Raw genomic sequence first — 13,825 nt, forward strand, 5'->3', positions numbered from 1 at the left:
ATCAAGAAAAGAATTAAGATCAATTTAAGATTCCTTGTGCTATAAACAAATTCTAAAATTGTTAGTTTTCAGGTAAATTTTTAGAACAGATAATATGTAATATTAAAGTGTAGATCATCTTGTATCTGTGGTTCTGGTCCTCCCTTTCTTGTAGAAAATAAGGACAGGGCTGGGAAGGGGCAGAACACTTGCCGGACAGCTCAAGGCCCTGCTGGCATTCAGCCCATCACTGCGAGGAAAAAGTGCCTAGTTAGAGCCAAGATGCATGTATAAGTTAGTCCTGAGATTCCCAGTGGCAGTGCCACTGATGACTATCATATCAAATGTTCTTAGCCCTCAGGGGAACCACAAGACCAGGATGTGTTCATAGAAGAAATGACAAGATACCCATCATTTTCAAAGTCACTCATCCCTTCTTCCGAGGGACTGCATCTAAGTCTGCCTGAATCAAGTAAGATGCTCATGAGTGGCACCCAGAAGCATGCCAGCACCTCTCCATCCAGACACTCAGGCTGTGGGCATGGCTGCGACAGGCGGCCTCGGAGTGCCCACCAGTTCCAGGTAGCCCTCGCCAAGACCCCAAGTGGAGATCTGTTGGAAAAGCACTCTGACCTCTTCTCTAACAAGCAGTCGCCATTCACTCCACGAACTTTAAAAACAGAAGCAAAGTCCTTCCTGTCACAGTACCGCTACTACACACCTGCCAAAAGAAGAAAGGATTTTTCAGATCAGCGGATGGAAGCTGAAACCCAAACTGAATTAAGCAGGTCTGTATGGCATGTCCAGAGCTGACTGCACGACCAGGGAGTCAATGGAAAGGATTCATAAGCAGTGTTTCTCTCTTTGCTGTACACTTCACATGCCAGCCTTGAGATCCGGCTGCGCCTTTTCACTGAAATGAGTTAGTAGACTTTCCAAGGGGTCTTTGGAAGCAGCACAGTAGCTTTTTATAAGCTATTAGATTTGTTAAGTTCTTATAACTATGAGTGCTATATGTTATTGTTGTAAACATAGTTCTTGAATTTTTTATGTCTTTAAATGTTACATTTTCAGAGAAGTCTTAAGATATATTACCAGATACTGTAGTTGTAGATATGTATTCGCGTTAACAGTGGCAAAACAGTGACGCCCAAAGGGGAGAATAAGATCAGCTGGCGGGCGGAGGAATGAAGGAGCCCCTGCCAGATTTGGCAGCACAGATCCTAAAACTAAAGAGACATATCAGCCTGGCCACTGTGCAAGCATGACACAAGTCGGGAGCAGGCCTTAGTTGTCAGGACTGTGGGAAAGAGGGTCGATGGCCATGGCAGGAAGAGCTGGGGGGAGGACAGTAAACAGAATGAATGTATACTTGTCTGAAATTATCAAAGATCAAGTTTAATCGGTAAAAAAGGAAAGATGCAGAAATCATCATACCTTTATAAATGTTATAGTCTCATTTCTCTTACCTCATTGTATATTTAACTGAAATCTATTCATCAAGTAAGGAAAGGGAAGCATATGTGAGCCAAATCATGTCTATTTTCAGACACATAAATAGAAATGACACATTTTTTAAAAAGTAAATAGTTGGGATTTTATTTGCTTATAGTATACTTTTTCTTGACAATAAAGCCCGTTGTTGCTATGTTTATAAAGAAGTAACAATCATTTCTTTGTAAATGTTGTAGCTTTAACTCTGAGCTTGGGACAGCTGAGAAAACGAGCTCAAAGGACTCAGAAGTGAACATAAACCAGGTACTAAACAGATCTTCAGAGTTGTAGGTGCTTTGACTTGTATAGGATGCACACAGCTATTTGGACTATCAGGAGTGACCTCTCATATAGTCAACATGTGACAGTTTGCAGGTCGTGACCATGCTCTCTGAGTGACCAGATGGATCCTACCAAATCCAGGAAGTCATTTGTTATTAGCACCCAAGTGGTTCGCTGGCTGGTTGGCTAGCTGAATGAGTGGATGAATAAAATATACAGATTCTGAGAACCAGGCTTGGTGACATTTGCCTATAATCCCAATGATTGGTAAAGGTAGGAACATGACTTTGAAGCCATCATAGACTATACAGCCAACTGGAGTCTAGCCTGAGCTATACAGCAAGATTGTGTCCCAAAATAGCCAAGGGCTGGGACGATAGCTCAGTGGTAGAGAAATTACTTGGATGTGCAAGGCTAGGTTCAGTACCACCCCTGAATCACAGAAAAAAATAGACAAGTTCCTAAAGGTGCTATCAAAGATACATACAAGTTTGAATTTTCAATGCCTGCATCTTTTATAGAATTGTTGATGACTATATTATTATAAATCTGACATCATATAAGAATCAGTAGATAATATTCTCTTATGTTTTTGCCTTTATTTTTATAAACTTTATTATACTGTATGTATTTTGAATGTTTAACAATGATTTATTTTAACATATCACAGCTTTAAATGTGATTTTTCAAGCAAGCTCATTCCGTTTGGGTAATTTCAATCATGTATTTATGCTCTAACTTAAATCTATCCATAGACATGGTTTATTATCCAAACTGTGGCAGGAGAAAACTGATTCCTAAAAGCGTCTCGTGACCTCTACATGTAAACTGTGGTATGCACATGCACATGCCTGCACTCACACAAACAGCATGCACACATCACTGTCAGCAGCGCAATGATAGTGGTGAGTGAGAATGCTAAGAAGCCCAGTTTATTACTTCAGGATCCAAATGTTCATAGTCCTTCAAGAAAAGCATGGATCCTCCCTCCCAGTGGTGTAGGAGCTGAGAGAGCTAGTGTAGTATTAACCACAGCAGATCTACACGTTACACTTTAGAACTGTAAAGCATTTTACAGAAGTCAGCTTTGTAGGGCTGGGGATGTGACTTACTTGGTAGAGTACTTGCCTAGCATGAACAAAGCCGATATACCGTACTGCAGGAACTTGGTTGGTTGTTTTATTTTGTACAGATGTTTTGCGTATGTCTGTGTACCATGTGTATAGACTGATGCCCAGAGAAGTCAGGACAAGGTGCTGGATCCCCTGACTGGAGTTAATGACAGTTACATGTGGGCCCTGGGAACTGAGGCTGAGTCCTCTTAGCCACAGAGCCATTTCTCCAACCCCAGTAGGGCATGCTTGTACTTCTAGAACTCTCGAAGGAGAGGCAGAGTGATCAGAGTTAAAAGTCATCCGCAGACACAGAGGGATTGTTAAGGCGTCCTGAGCTACGGAAGACCTGTCTGAAAGAGAAGAAAACACATAACGTTATAATAGTACAAATAAATAGTGCCAGGTCTGTGACACGTAAGATTCTGCTCACGTCATGAGCCATGACTTTGTTTGTTTAATAGTGTTCATATGCATTGCTGCTGCAGCTGCTCTCAGGCGTTTGACCCAGATGCGCTTTTTAATCATGTATTTTTTTTTAATTTACACAAGAGCTACAAATTTGTATCATGTTCATGGATTTCAATTCTATCTTTTGTTTGTTTCTTTCTTTCTTTTTTTAATGTGGGTGTATGTGCAGGGGGGGTGATATCTCCCATCCAGTTACTAACCAGACCAACTGCTTAGTTTCTGGGTTCAGAGAAGATGGACACTTTCAGGGATAGCCAGGTGTAGGGGCTCACCTTTCACCCCAGCACTTGGGAAGCGATCCAGGACAGCCTGATCTATATAGCAAGTTCTGGGACAGTTAAAGCTACAGAGTGAGACCTTATCTCAAATAAAATAAAGAGTGTAAAAGATAGTATGGCTGCGGACGGAGCACTTGCAGTGAGATCAGGATGCCCCAGGTCTGCCTAAAGTTGGGACCCTCGTGCTTCTGGCTCTTCAGAGCTGGGTTACATACACAGGCCCCTGCCCCAGCCTGTGACTTATGATTTACCTTATGATTTCCTAATGGTCTTTAAAATGCTGCTCATTAACATAAAGATGACGTCTCTTCATCTTTAAATAAACATGGAATATGCTGACTGGGAAAACTATTCTAAAGTGTTTTTGTTTTAATATATCGGGTACTTTCATGTTTTCATTTTCATTAGGATTTGTTGTTTTATTTATTTTACACCATACTTTTGAAACAAATGCATTTTTTTTGTTCCACTTCCAGGTACCTAATTACACGAGAAATGGTGCTGAAGACAAAATAGCTCCTTTACCCTCACAAGGACAAAACTTAGCATGGGACAGTATTCAAGATGGGATTCTGCAGCAGTCCTCAGAAAGGTGGGTGGCAGCCTCACACCTGGATCTGAACGTGGGGGCTAAGGCAGGAGGACCACTGCAAGTTCAAGGTCAGCCTAGGTTAAAGTGAAACCCTGTCTCCATTTGCTGTCCTGTGTAATGGACACACAAGCATTCACCTTAAGTACTGTTTTAATTATATGTGCTAAGATATTTCAGTATTGTACAATTCTATGGCCACTGTTAGTCATACTAAGGAAAGTTTATGCTCAATAAAGGTTAGACTTAGTTTGGCTAATGTGTTGATAAAGGGAAAGAGGACGCTAGTTTCCAGTAGCTGCTCTTAAGGAGAGACTCTCTGGCAGCCTTACCATTTGATGAGTTGAAATACGTGGTTTGGAGACTGGCAAGCTGTCTCAGCAAGTGGAAGTGCTTGCCTTGCAAGCCTGATAAACAGAGTTTGATCCCCAAAAGCCACCATAAAAGGAGAGGACTGACTCCTGAGAATCACTCTCTGATCTCATGGTACTTGCCTATACACATGTGTACACAGACACACACACACAAACACATATGTTACACAATAATTAATAAAAATTTCAAAAACCACAAGATTGTGGTGTGGAACATTCCCACATGCCAGTCTTTGGCCCGCCCTGCTGGTGGGAGGTGTTCTGTGAACACCGCTCCTTGGGTTTAGCGACACATTCACACCTAGCAAAATGTTGGACTAGCAAGTTTTGGCTCTCAACTGCATTTCCCCTGTAAGAGACTGGGTATGAGATAAAGGGAGGAGAGTTCCCACCAGGAAGAATGAGGACATGTTTGGGCGCAGAAAGAAATGTATGGATCCTCAGGGCCCAGCTTCTCCCTCAGGCCCGTCTTAGGGAGAGCCAGCTGAAGGCCACGAGTAAGTTGAGTTCTAATTCCCTGTCCTTGAAACTCATTGCACATGTGCACACACGCATGCATGCAGGTACCCACACAGTTAAGTCAGGATAGGAAAATGCACAGACAGAAATTCCAAAGCACTTCATTACCAATGTAGAATACCAGTCACAGAATATATACCAACCTTTTATGTTGTTGTTAAAATCGTTTACCTTTCTCTCTTTCTAGGGCATCCTGTAAGCTCTCCACAGAGTTTTCTCCAGACAGTAAAATCTACTCTGAGTAAGATCATGTTGCCCTCTTCATACTGTGGTGGGAAGCAGAATTAAGACTGGGGGAAACAGAAGATAATTGAAGACGGGAGCTTCTCTCTCTCCTCCCGGCTTTGGGAATATCAGTGGCTTAATCAGTGCTGATGGGGGAATCCTGGGCATTTAATCTTTAGTGGAAATGCATCCCTAAGTTAATAACATCTACTAATAATTTTTAATAACTAGTGTGTAAAATTCTCGCTTATCTTTATAAATTGAGACAGTAGAGAGGCCTGCAGGGGTGACTTGGGACTCAGGTCTCTTTGGTGGTTTGGGATGCACGCCATGTCATCGATGGTGTCAAAGGTTAGGTCACAGTTTTAAGTTACATTTTTCAAGGAAATAAGCTATTTCATAGTTTCATTTATTTCCAAGCCTGGTTGTTCTTAAGCAGGTTCCTGCGGGTTGGTTCAAAACTGACTGATTTACACAGCCACCTCACCCTAATTAGTTCACTCATGCAATCAAATATCCACTTGCCATTTCCACTCATTCATGAGTTGGCTAAGTAGAATCAATTATAATAAAATCCTAACTTTTTATAATAGTACTAAAATTTAGGTATTAAATAGTATAATAAATGAACACATTTTTGTGTTCAATAATTTAAAAATTACTACAGCATTTTCATCTAAAAATGTCTGCTAAAAATTTTTTTATAGGGATATTGAGAAAAAAAATTCTCTCTCCTCAGTAAATTTCCTAATGTAAACACAAGATGCAGACCAGGACTCAGTGAGCATCAGGCCCACCCCTGTTCCCCTGGGTGGCGTGTCTCTATCTTTCTGCTGTTGTGAATATTCCAACAAGATGAAGTTCTGCTCCGTTGGGTGCTAATTTCTCACTTTTACTATTTTCCTTTTGAACATGAGAAAACAGATTTGTTTTCTAACATCCCCTGTCCTCTCGGGTCGCAGTCCTGTGACCTGCCTGGGTGCTCTCGCCATACAATGGTTCTAATGCTCTGTGTTCCTCTGCAGTGAAGAAGAGCTGCTGTACCTGAGTTTCATGGAAAATGTGACGGATGAAATCTTGAAACTTGGTTTATTTTCTAACAGGTTAGAGGGGTTTTTTTAAATGTTTACTGTAGTTGAGATTTACATTAAATATTTTTCACACTATGTGACTTTTTAAAAGTTACTTTTAAGGTTGCAAAAAGTTATACTGTTTTATGATCAAGTTCTTATAATTGATAGTAAATTATAAAGGCTGTTTCACACTCCATAGAAAACAATAAATTTTTTAAAATTTAAATATTATAATATCTTGACTTACATCAGAATATATAATGAATTGAATCTTTGCTATCTGGACAGCCTTCCTGATTCCACTTTACTGTCAAAAACTGTAATGGGAATCAAAAAACAGTTTTCAAATTTTTATTACATTTATATGTGTGTGTGTGTGGTCACATGCCACAGCAGAGTGCTGAAAGGGTTAAAAGATGGTCCTCTCCTTCCACCATGTGGGTCCTAGAATTGAACTAAAATCATCAGGCTTGGTGGCAAGTACCTTTACTTGGTGAGCCATCTTATCAGCCTATAAACATTTTTACTACATCTTATAGAAGATCTAATAAGGACAAATTAGAAACTGTTTGTCACTTAATGTAAAATGGAGAGTTTGCAAAACCATCTTAGCTATTGCATTGCTTAAGGAAGCTGTGTGCCTAGTGCAGCTCAAACACTGCTCTGTCTAAAATGCACAGGCACAGGCTCCTCTTCATGCAGCAGACCACAGGACTCCACGCACACGCCACACTTTCGCAGTCATGAGATGCAACTGCAGACATCGCAGTGGCTATGTCTCTCCCCACCTCAGGGTTTGCTTTCTAATGAAGGAACTTTCATTATTGGAATAAAAAGATCGGGAATGAATGTGCCAGGACTCTCATACCTCCTTTCTTTGTTTTAAAAAAAAAAAAATGTTTAATGGGGGCAGGCGAGATAGCTCAGCGGAAAAGAGCACTTGCTATTGAACCCTGAGGACCCACCCGAGTTCAGACCTCAGCACCCACATCATGAGCCAAGCATGGTCTCGCGCAAGGCTGGCAGGGGCAGAGACAAGAGGGCTTACTGGGGTTTGCTCATTGCCAGCCCACCTAAAAACAGGAACTTCCATGGAGGAGAGCCCTTGTCTCACAGGAATAGACAGAGAATGAGAGACACAGACGCCGGCCGTCCTTAACCTTGAGTGTATACACAGGCGTGCACACATATACATACAAAACTAGTACCTTTTTGTTTCTTTTTATTATTATTAGATATTTTCTTTATTTACATTTCAAATGCTATCCCAAAAGTTCCCTATACCCTCCCCCTGCCCTGCTTCCCTACCCACCCACTCCCACTTCTTGGCGCTGGTGTTCCCCTGTACTGGGACATATAAAGTTTGCAAGACCAAGGGGCCTCTCTTCCCAATGATGGCCGACATATGCAGCTAGAGACAGGAGCTCTGGGGGTACTGGTTAGTTCATATTGTTGTTCCACTTATAGGGTTGCAGACCCCTTCAGCTCCTTGGGAACTTTCTCTAGCTCCTCCATTGGGGGCCCTGTGTTCCATCCTATAGATGACTGTGAGCATCCACTTCTGTATTTGCCAGGCACTGGCATAGCCTCACTCAAGACAGCTATATCAGGGTCCTTTCAGCAAAATCTTGCTGGCATATGCAATAGTGTCTGGGTTTGGTGGCTGATTATGGGATGGGTCCCCAGGTGGGGTAGTCTCTGAATGGTCCATCCTTTCATCTTAGCTCCAAACTTTGTCTCTGTAACTCCTTCTATGGGTGTTTTGTTCCCTGTTCTAAGGAGGAATGAAGTATCCACACTTTGGCCTTCATTCTTCTTGATTTTCTTGTGTTTTGCAAATTGTATCTTGGGTGTTCTATGTTTATGGGCTAATATCCACTTATCAGTGAGTGCATATCTAATGACTTCTTTTGTGATTGGGTTACCTCACTAAGGATGATATCCTCCAGATACATCCATTTGCCCAAGAATTTCATAAATTCATTGTTTTTAATAGCTGAATAGTACTCCATTGTGTAAATGTACCAAATTTTCTGTATCCGTTCCTCTGTTGAGAGACATCTGGGTTCTTTCCAGCTTCTGGCTATTATAAATAAGGCTGTTATGAACATAGTGGAGCATGTGTCCTTATTACCAGTTGGAACATCTTCTGGGTATATGCCCAGGAGAGGTATTGCTGGATCTTCCGGTAGTACTATATGTCCAATTTTCTGAGGAACCGCCAGACTGATTTCCAGAGTGGTTGTACCAGCTATCAATCCCACCAGCAACGGAGGAGTGTTCCTCTTTCTCCACATCCTCGCCAGCATCTGCTGTCACCTGAATTTTTTATCTTAGCCATTCTGACTGGTGTGAGGTGGAATCTCAAGGTTGCTTTGATTTGCATTTCCCTGATGATTAAGGATGCTGAACATTTTTTCAGGTGTTTCTCAGCCATTTGGTATTCCTCAGGAGAGAATTCTTTGTTTAACTCTGAACCCCATTTTTAATGGGGCTATTTGAATTTCTGGAGTCCACCTTCTTGAGTTCTTTGTGTATATTGGATATTAGTCTCCTATCAGATTTAGGATTGTTATAAATCCTTTCCCAATCTGTTGGTGGCCTTTTTGTCTTCTTGACAGTGTCTTTTGCCTTACAGAAACTTTGCAATTTCATAAGGTCCCATTTGTCAATTCTTGATCTTACAATACAAGCCATTGCTGTTCTGTTCAGGAATTTTTCCCCAGTGCCCATATCTTCGAGGCTTTTCCTCACTTTCTCCTCTATAAATTTTGGTGTCTCTGGTTTTATGTGGAGGTCTTTGATCCACTTAGACTTGAGCTTTGTACAAGGATATAAGAATGGATCAATTCACATTCTTCTACATAATAACTGCCAGTTGTGCCAGCACCATTTATTGAAAATGCTGTCTTTTTCCACTGGATGGTTTTAGCTCCCTTGTCAAAGATCAAGTGACCACAGGTGTGTGGATTCATTTCTGGGTCTTCAGTTCTATTCCATTGATCTACCTGTCTGTCGCTGTACCAGTACCATGCAGTTTTTAATCACAGTTGCTCTATAGCACAGCTTGAGGTCAGGCATGGTGATTCCACCAGAGGTTCTTTTATTGTTGAGACAAAACTAGTAACTTTTAAGAACTGCATAAGGAGTTTTTAAGTTTCAAGGTGAAACAGTTTAGAGAGCCACTTCCCAGCAGCACCAATAGGTGGAACCCTACTGGACTACACATTTTACAGGGTTAAAATGGTAACTTTTATGTTTTTTAATACAACCCCAAAATTTGCATATCATTTACATGTTTCCTTAAATGTTTATATTTCCTCTTTAAGATTTAGCACTGGTTCATAAGACCAAACATAAAACCAGACTGAGAAAGAAACTAAATGGTGCAAGATGGAGTTCTTCACACTGAAAGGTGTTCAACCTTTCAGTTGATCTCATCTAGTTGATGAGAAAATGCGTGTGTTTGTGTGTTTGTGTGTGTGTGTGTGTGTGTGTGTGTGTATTTATACCAAAATAATGTGTGTATGTGTGTGTGTATTTATACCAAAATAATATGTATTATTTAATCCCAGCTTGAGGAAATATATAAGCATATAACAATGTCCGGGTGTGCAATTCCAGAATGTTAGCAGTAGCTGTAGAGTAGGATACAAGTTTCTGGATCTCTAAACATGATAGGACAACCCAGGCCTCCTGGGTTACTGCATGTGTTAACGAGTATGAATGATGGTGGCCAAGGAAATTAGTTGTTTCCAGGAGACTTGTGAATAGTAAGAGTGGTACTGGGCCTGCTGTAGAAAGAATGTATTCCCTGAAGCTGGTCACTTCTCTGAAGGGATCGTGACCTTTGCTTCTCAGGTAAATTTTCTGAAGGGGCTGTAACCTCAGGGGAGAGGAAACTCATCCTAGAGATGTAATCTCTCACCTTTACCATGGCTCTCACTGGTCTTCATACCCTGGCTTTAGCAGGAAGAGAGGGCCAGGCATGGTAGCACACGCCTTTAATCCCAGCAAGGAGGCAGATCTCTGAATGCCAGGGCTGCATAAGAGACCGTGGCTGGGGTGAGTGGAGGCAGACTATTGTATATGTTTAGCATAAAGCCCTGGCATCCACTTGGAGGCTGTTTTGTAGGCTTGGCGTCCATGGAGAGTATTCTTTAGGAGCAAGGTTAACAGCTCTGTGAGAGCATTTTCTGTAGGGTTGGTGAAGGGCGCAGGGAGCTTTTAGTGTCTGTGTGTCTAATGGGGAGAGAGATTTGCAGGCAGTTCTATCCTTCACCTAAAACAGTCACAGAAACATAAGTAGTACGTAATCCTTCTGATAGACTGGCGTCTGTTATCTAACGTAAAAACAAATGCGTAACAGAAGCCAGGCTGCCTGCCAGGTTAGAGCACGTGACAGAGCAGGAAGGATTTGTTTCTAGCTTCACAGGGAAAACCATTCATCTGAAAACTACTTTGCAGCCTTTGTCGGTTTTTATGTTATGTAACTATTTTACATTTAGTAGGTTATCTGAGTTTAAGATACTAATATTTTTCTTTATCATTTGTAGGTTTCTAGAGCGACTGTTTGAGCGACATATAAAGAAAAATAAACATCATTTGGAGGAGGTTGGTCTTTCTTTGGAATTTAATGTTTTTCTATTCTCTAAAAGAATATGTTTTATTTAAAATAGGCACTTTCTGCCTTGTGCTTTTTATGAGGGGAAAGGGGCAGGACTGGGAGAGTGTGATCATGAGACTAGCAGCGCTGCAGATAGAGTTCAGTTTTAATAGTGTAGCGAATGTAACGACCCTCAGAATTGCTTTCCCCCCAATTCTAGGGAAAGATGCGCTACCTGCTGCATGGGCTGAAGGTTGACTTAGGCTGCATATCTGAGGAAGACCCAGCAAAGCAAAAACATTTCAGAATGTTGAATCAACTTCATTTTCAAAAGGCTCTGATTTCAAGAGAAAATGAGTTTGTAAGTGATGAAGAAACAGTGAGTCACCACGAGCGCCAGCAGTACCAGGAGGCCCTGGACATGCTGTCGGCTGTGCCGAAGGACGAAAACAAGATGTTCTCTTTACCGGGCGAATTTTTAATACCCGCCCATAAAGTCAAGCATTCAGAGGGTGTTATAATTCAACAGGTCAATGACGAAACAGATAATGAAGCCTCACCCTGGAATGAAAACAATCCAAGTGTTTCTGATAGTGTAATAGACCAGGAAACCTCTGTGGATGTCATTGAAGGTGACAGTGACTTTGAAAGGGCTGAGACTTCCAGGGAACTCTGTTGTCTGAGCACATCACTGTCCCCATCTGGTCCATTCCCCAGCATCAATGGTGGCAGTAATCATGGTAAGGAATTATCGACTCTACGAATCATGGGAATGAGCATTGAAGACTGACCTCTGGATCTACATTAATAAACACTCCATGTGGCCAGTAACTCAATATTACTTTTCTTCTTTTTTTTTGTCCCCTTTTACATATTAAGATTTCTGTAATTTCAATGCTATGTAATAAATTACCACAATTTTAGTGTCTTGAAACACCACATATTTATTATTGCTCTCATATTGCTATGGTTCAAGAATTGAAACACAGAGTGATGGGGTCAAAAGCTACAGTCCAGGTGGTATTCAGGGCTGTGATGGCATCAGGAGGCTCGACTGGGGGAGAAACTGCTTCCATGCTACAGTTGCCAGCAGAATTCCTTTTCTTGCACCATAGATCTGCGAGTTTCATCTGGTCTTGGCTGGCTGGCGGACAGATGGCTACTTGCCATCTCCTGCCATGTGCATGCTCCCTAAGCAGGTCACAGCTTGGCAAAGGAGAACCACAGAGACTGCTAGCAAGGCAGGTAACTCTTGGTGAGAAGCAGGACAGTCACGGGTCTCTTGCAGTCTTAGGGGTGAGGGGATGATACACAAGAGCGCAGATGCAAGGCTGGGGACCCCTGTGTTACCTGAGGCTTCATCCACCACTTCTAAAGTCATTTTTCAGAACATGTTTGGTCTAACACAGTGACCTCATGGGAACTGACAATGGTTTATAATCTGGGACGGTGTTTACATCTTATAACGTACAGGGGCTTGAGGGTTAGGAGACTCTTGTCTCAAACAAAAACCACAAACCACACAAAACAAAACCAGTGTTTCAAGAGACTAGCCTCTCTTTTGTCTTTTCAACTATTTACAGTAATGTGATTGGCTATTCAGCCACTGTAATGTGCTAAGTTCTCATGTTGCCGGTGCTGCCCGAGATAGGGTTTGAGGATGACAAGCTGGCCTGGGAGAAAGCACAGTGCTGAGGTGGGGTGTCCTGCTCCAGTGTCTGGTGTCCCACAGGGCATCCCTTCCTCCAGCCTCTGGAAATCTCTCAACTTTTAAGGCAGGGTCTCGTGACTCAGGCTTAGCTGAAGCCGCTCTGTTGGCAGAGGCTGACCTTGAACTTCTGACCTTCATGCTTCCACCTCCCCAGTGGTGGAACTAAAGGCTATGCTCATTTTAGAGGGTGTTGAGCACTGAGCCTGGGTCCTTGTGCATGCTAGGCAAGCACTCTACCAACTGAGCCACATCTCCAGCACCTTTCAAAGCAGCACCTTTATGCGTCTGAGCCTTTGACTAAGATCAAGTGTTCATGGCATCTTTTCCCATGCTTCCTTCGTCTTGGCTCTTGGGCTAGCCTTGGACTCTGCATCCACCCACTTTTATTCCATTCCTGAACTCCACCTTTTCTCAGCAGTAGCTGTACAACAGATCCTTACTCATTGCCCCTCAGCAGACCCCCACGCTGGCTGCTGCTTCCTCTAACTCTGAATCTGTGTGTGTGTCTGTGTGTGTGTCTGTGTGTGTGTCTGTGTGTGTCTGTGTCTGGAGCCCTCACCCATTCTAATTTGTGTCCTTCTTAGGACATTTTGCTATTTTCCTTTGTTTCTCTTCAGTTTTTGTTTTAAAAGGTGAGTTGATATAAAGACATATTAAAACTGGTTCTTGGGTATCACAAAAGCTATGTAAGGTTACAAAGGATGGATTTAGAAAAAGCTTAGACTCAAGTACTATCTCAGTTTCTATCATATGGCCCACCTCTATTCTGAGGTTCATAGCTGTGCTGAGCATGTCTTACGAGCCAGATTGCCTAGGTCTGATCTGTGACCTGAAGTATTGAGCCTCTGACTCTCAACCTTTGGATGGGTTTAATTCCAGCACCATATTCTTAAGAAGTAAACTAGTAGTATGTGAAACACCCGCAGCCTGCTCAAGTGTGCCCACTTCTAACCATGTAAAGTTGTTTCCTTCTGGTTCATCTCCTTCCCATTCGAGGCGATAGGCTGCCCCGCCTGTTGCCTGGTCTGCCTCTGCGTGTCTTTGTGCTTACTCTCCAAGTATTTTTCCCTTCTGCACACCCTGGAGCTCTAAGCTTTCTCTATAGCTCAGCT

General features: G+C 42.2%; 1 protein-coding gene across 10 annotated transcripts in view; it reads left to right on the forward strand.

Annotated features, from left to right (window-relative positions):
* Nucleotides 1–11,940, forward strand: part of Spata7 (spermatogenesis associated 7) — a 41,691-nt gene extending 29,751 nt beyond the window's left edge. For 6 of the 10 annotated variants that reach the window (XM_030246502.1, XM_030246503.1, XM_006515358.4 and 3 more), the window contains 7 exons: nucleotides 334–767; nucleotides 1,671–1,737; nucleotides 4,093–4,208; nucleotides 5,286–5,339; nucleotides 6,349–6,426; nucleotides 10,953–11,010; nucleotides 11,223–11,925. In XM_030246502.1, coding sequence (XP_030102362.1) covers nucleotides 334–767; nucleotides 1,671–1,737; nucleotides 4,093–4,208; nucleotides 5,286–5,339; nucleotides 6,349–6,426; nucleotides 10,953–11,010; nucleotides 11,223–11,792 — 1,377 coding nt within the window. In that variant the 3' untranslated portion in view covers nucleotides 11,793–11,925. Of the gene's footprint in view, nucleotides 1–333; nucleotides 768–1,670; nucleotides 1,738–4,092; nucleotides 4,209–5,285; nucleotides 5,340–6,348; nucleotides 6,427–10,952; nucleotides 11,011–11,222 lie in introns of all 10 variants that reach the window. The other 4 variants (NM_001289574.1, NM_178914.4, NM_001289572.1 and 1 more) reach the window with 2 other exon arrangements.
* The last annotated feature ends 1,885 nt before the right edge of the window (nucleotides 11,941–13,825 follow it).

The sequence above is a fragment of the Mus musculus genome, chromosome 12 (assembly GCF_000001635.26).
Source record: "Mus musculus strain C57BL/6J chromosome 12, GRCm38.p6 C57BL/6J".
Taxonomy (NCBI): domain Eukaryota; kingdom Metazoa; phylum Chordata; class Mammalia; order Rodentia; family Muridae; genus Mus; species Mus musculus.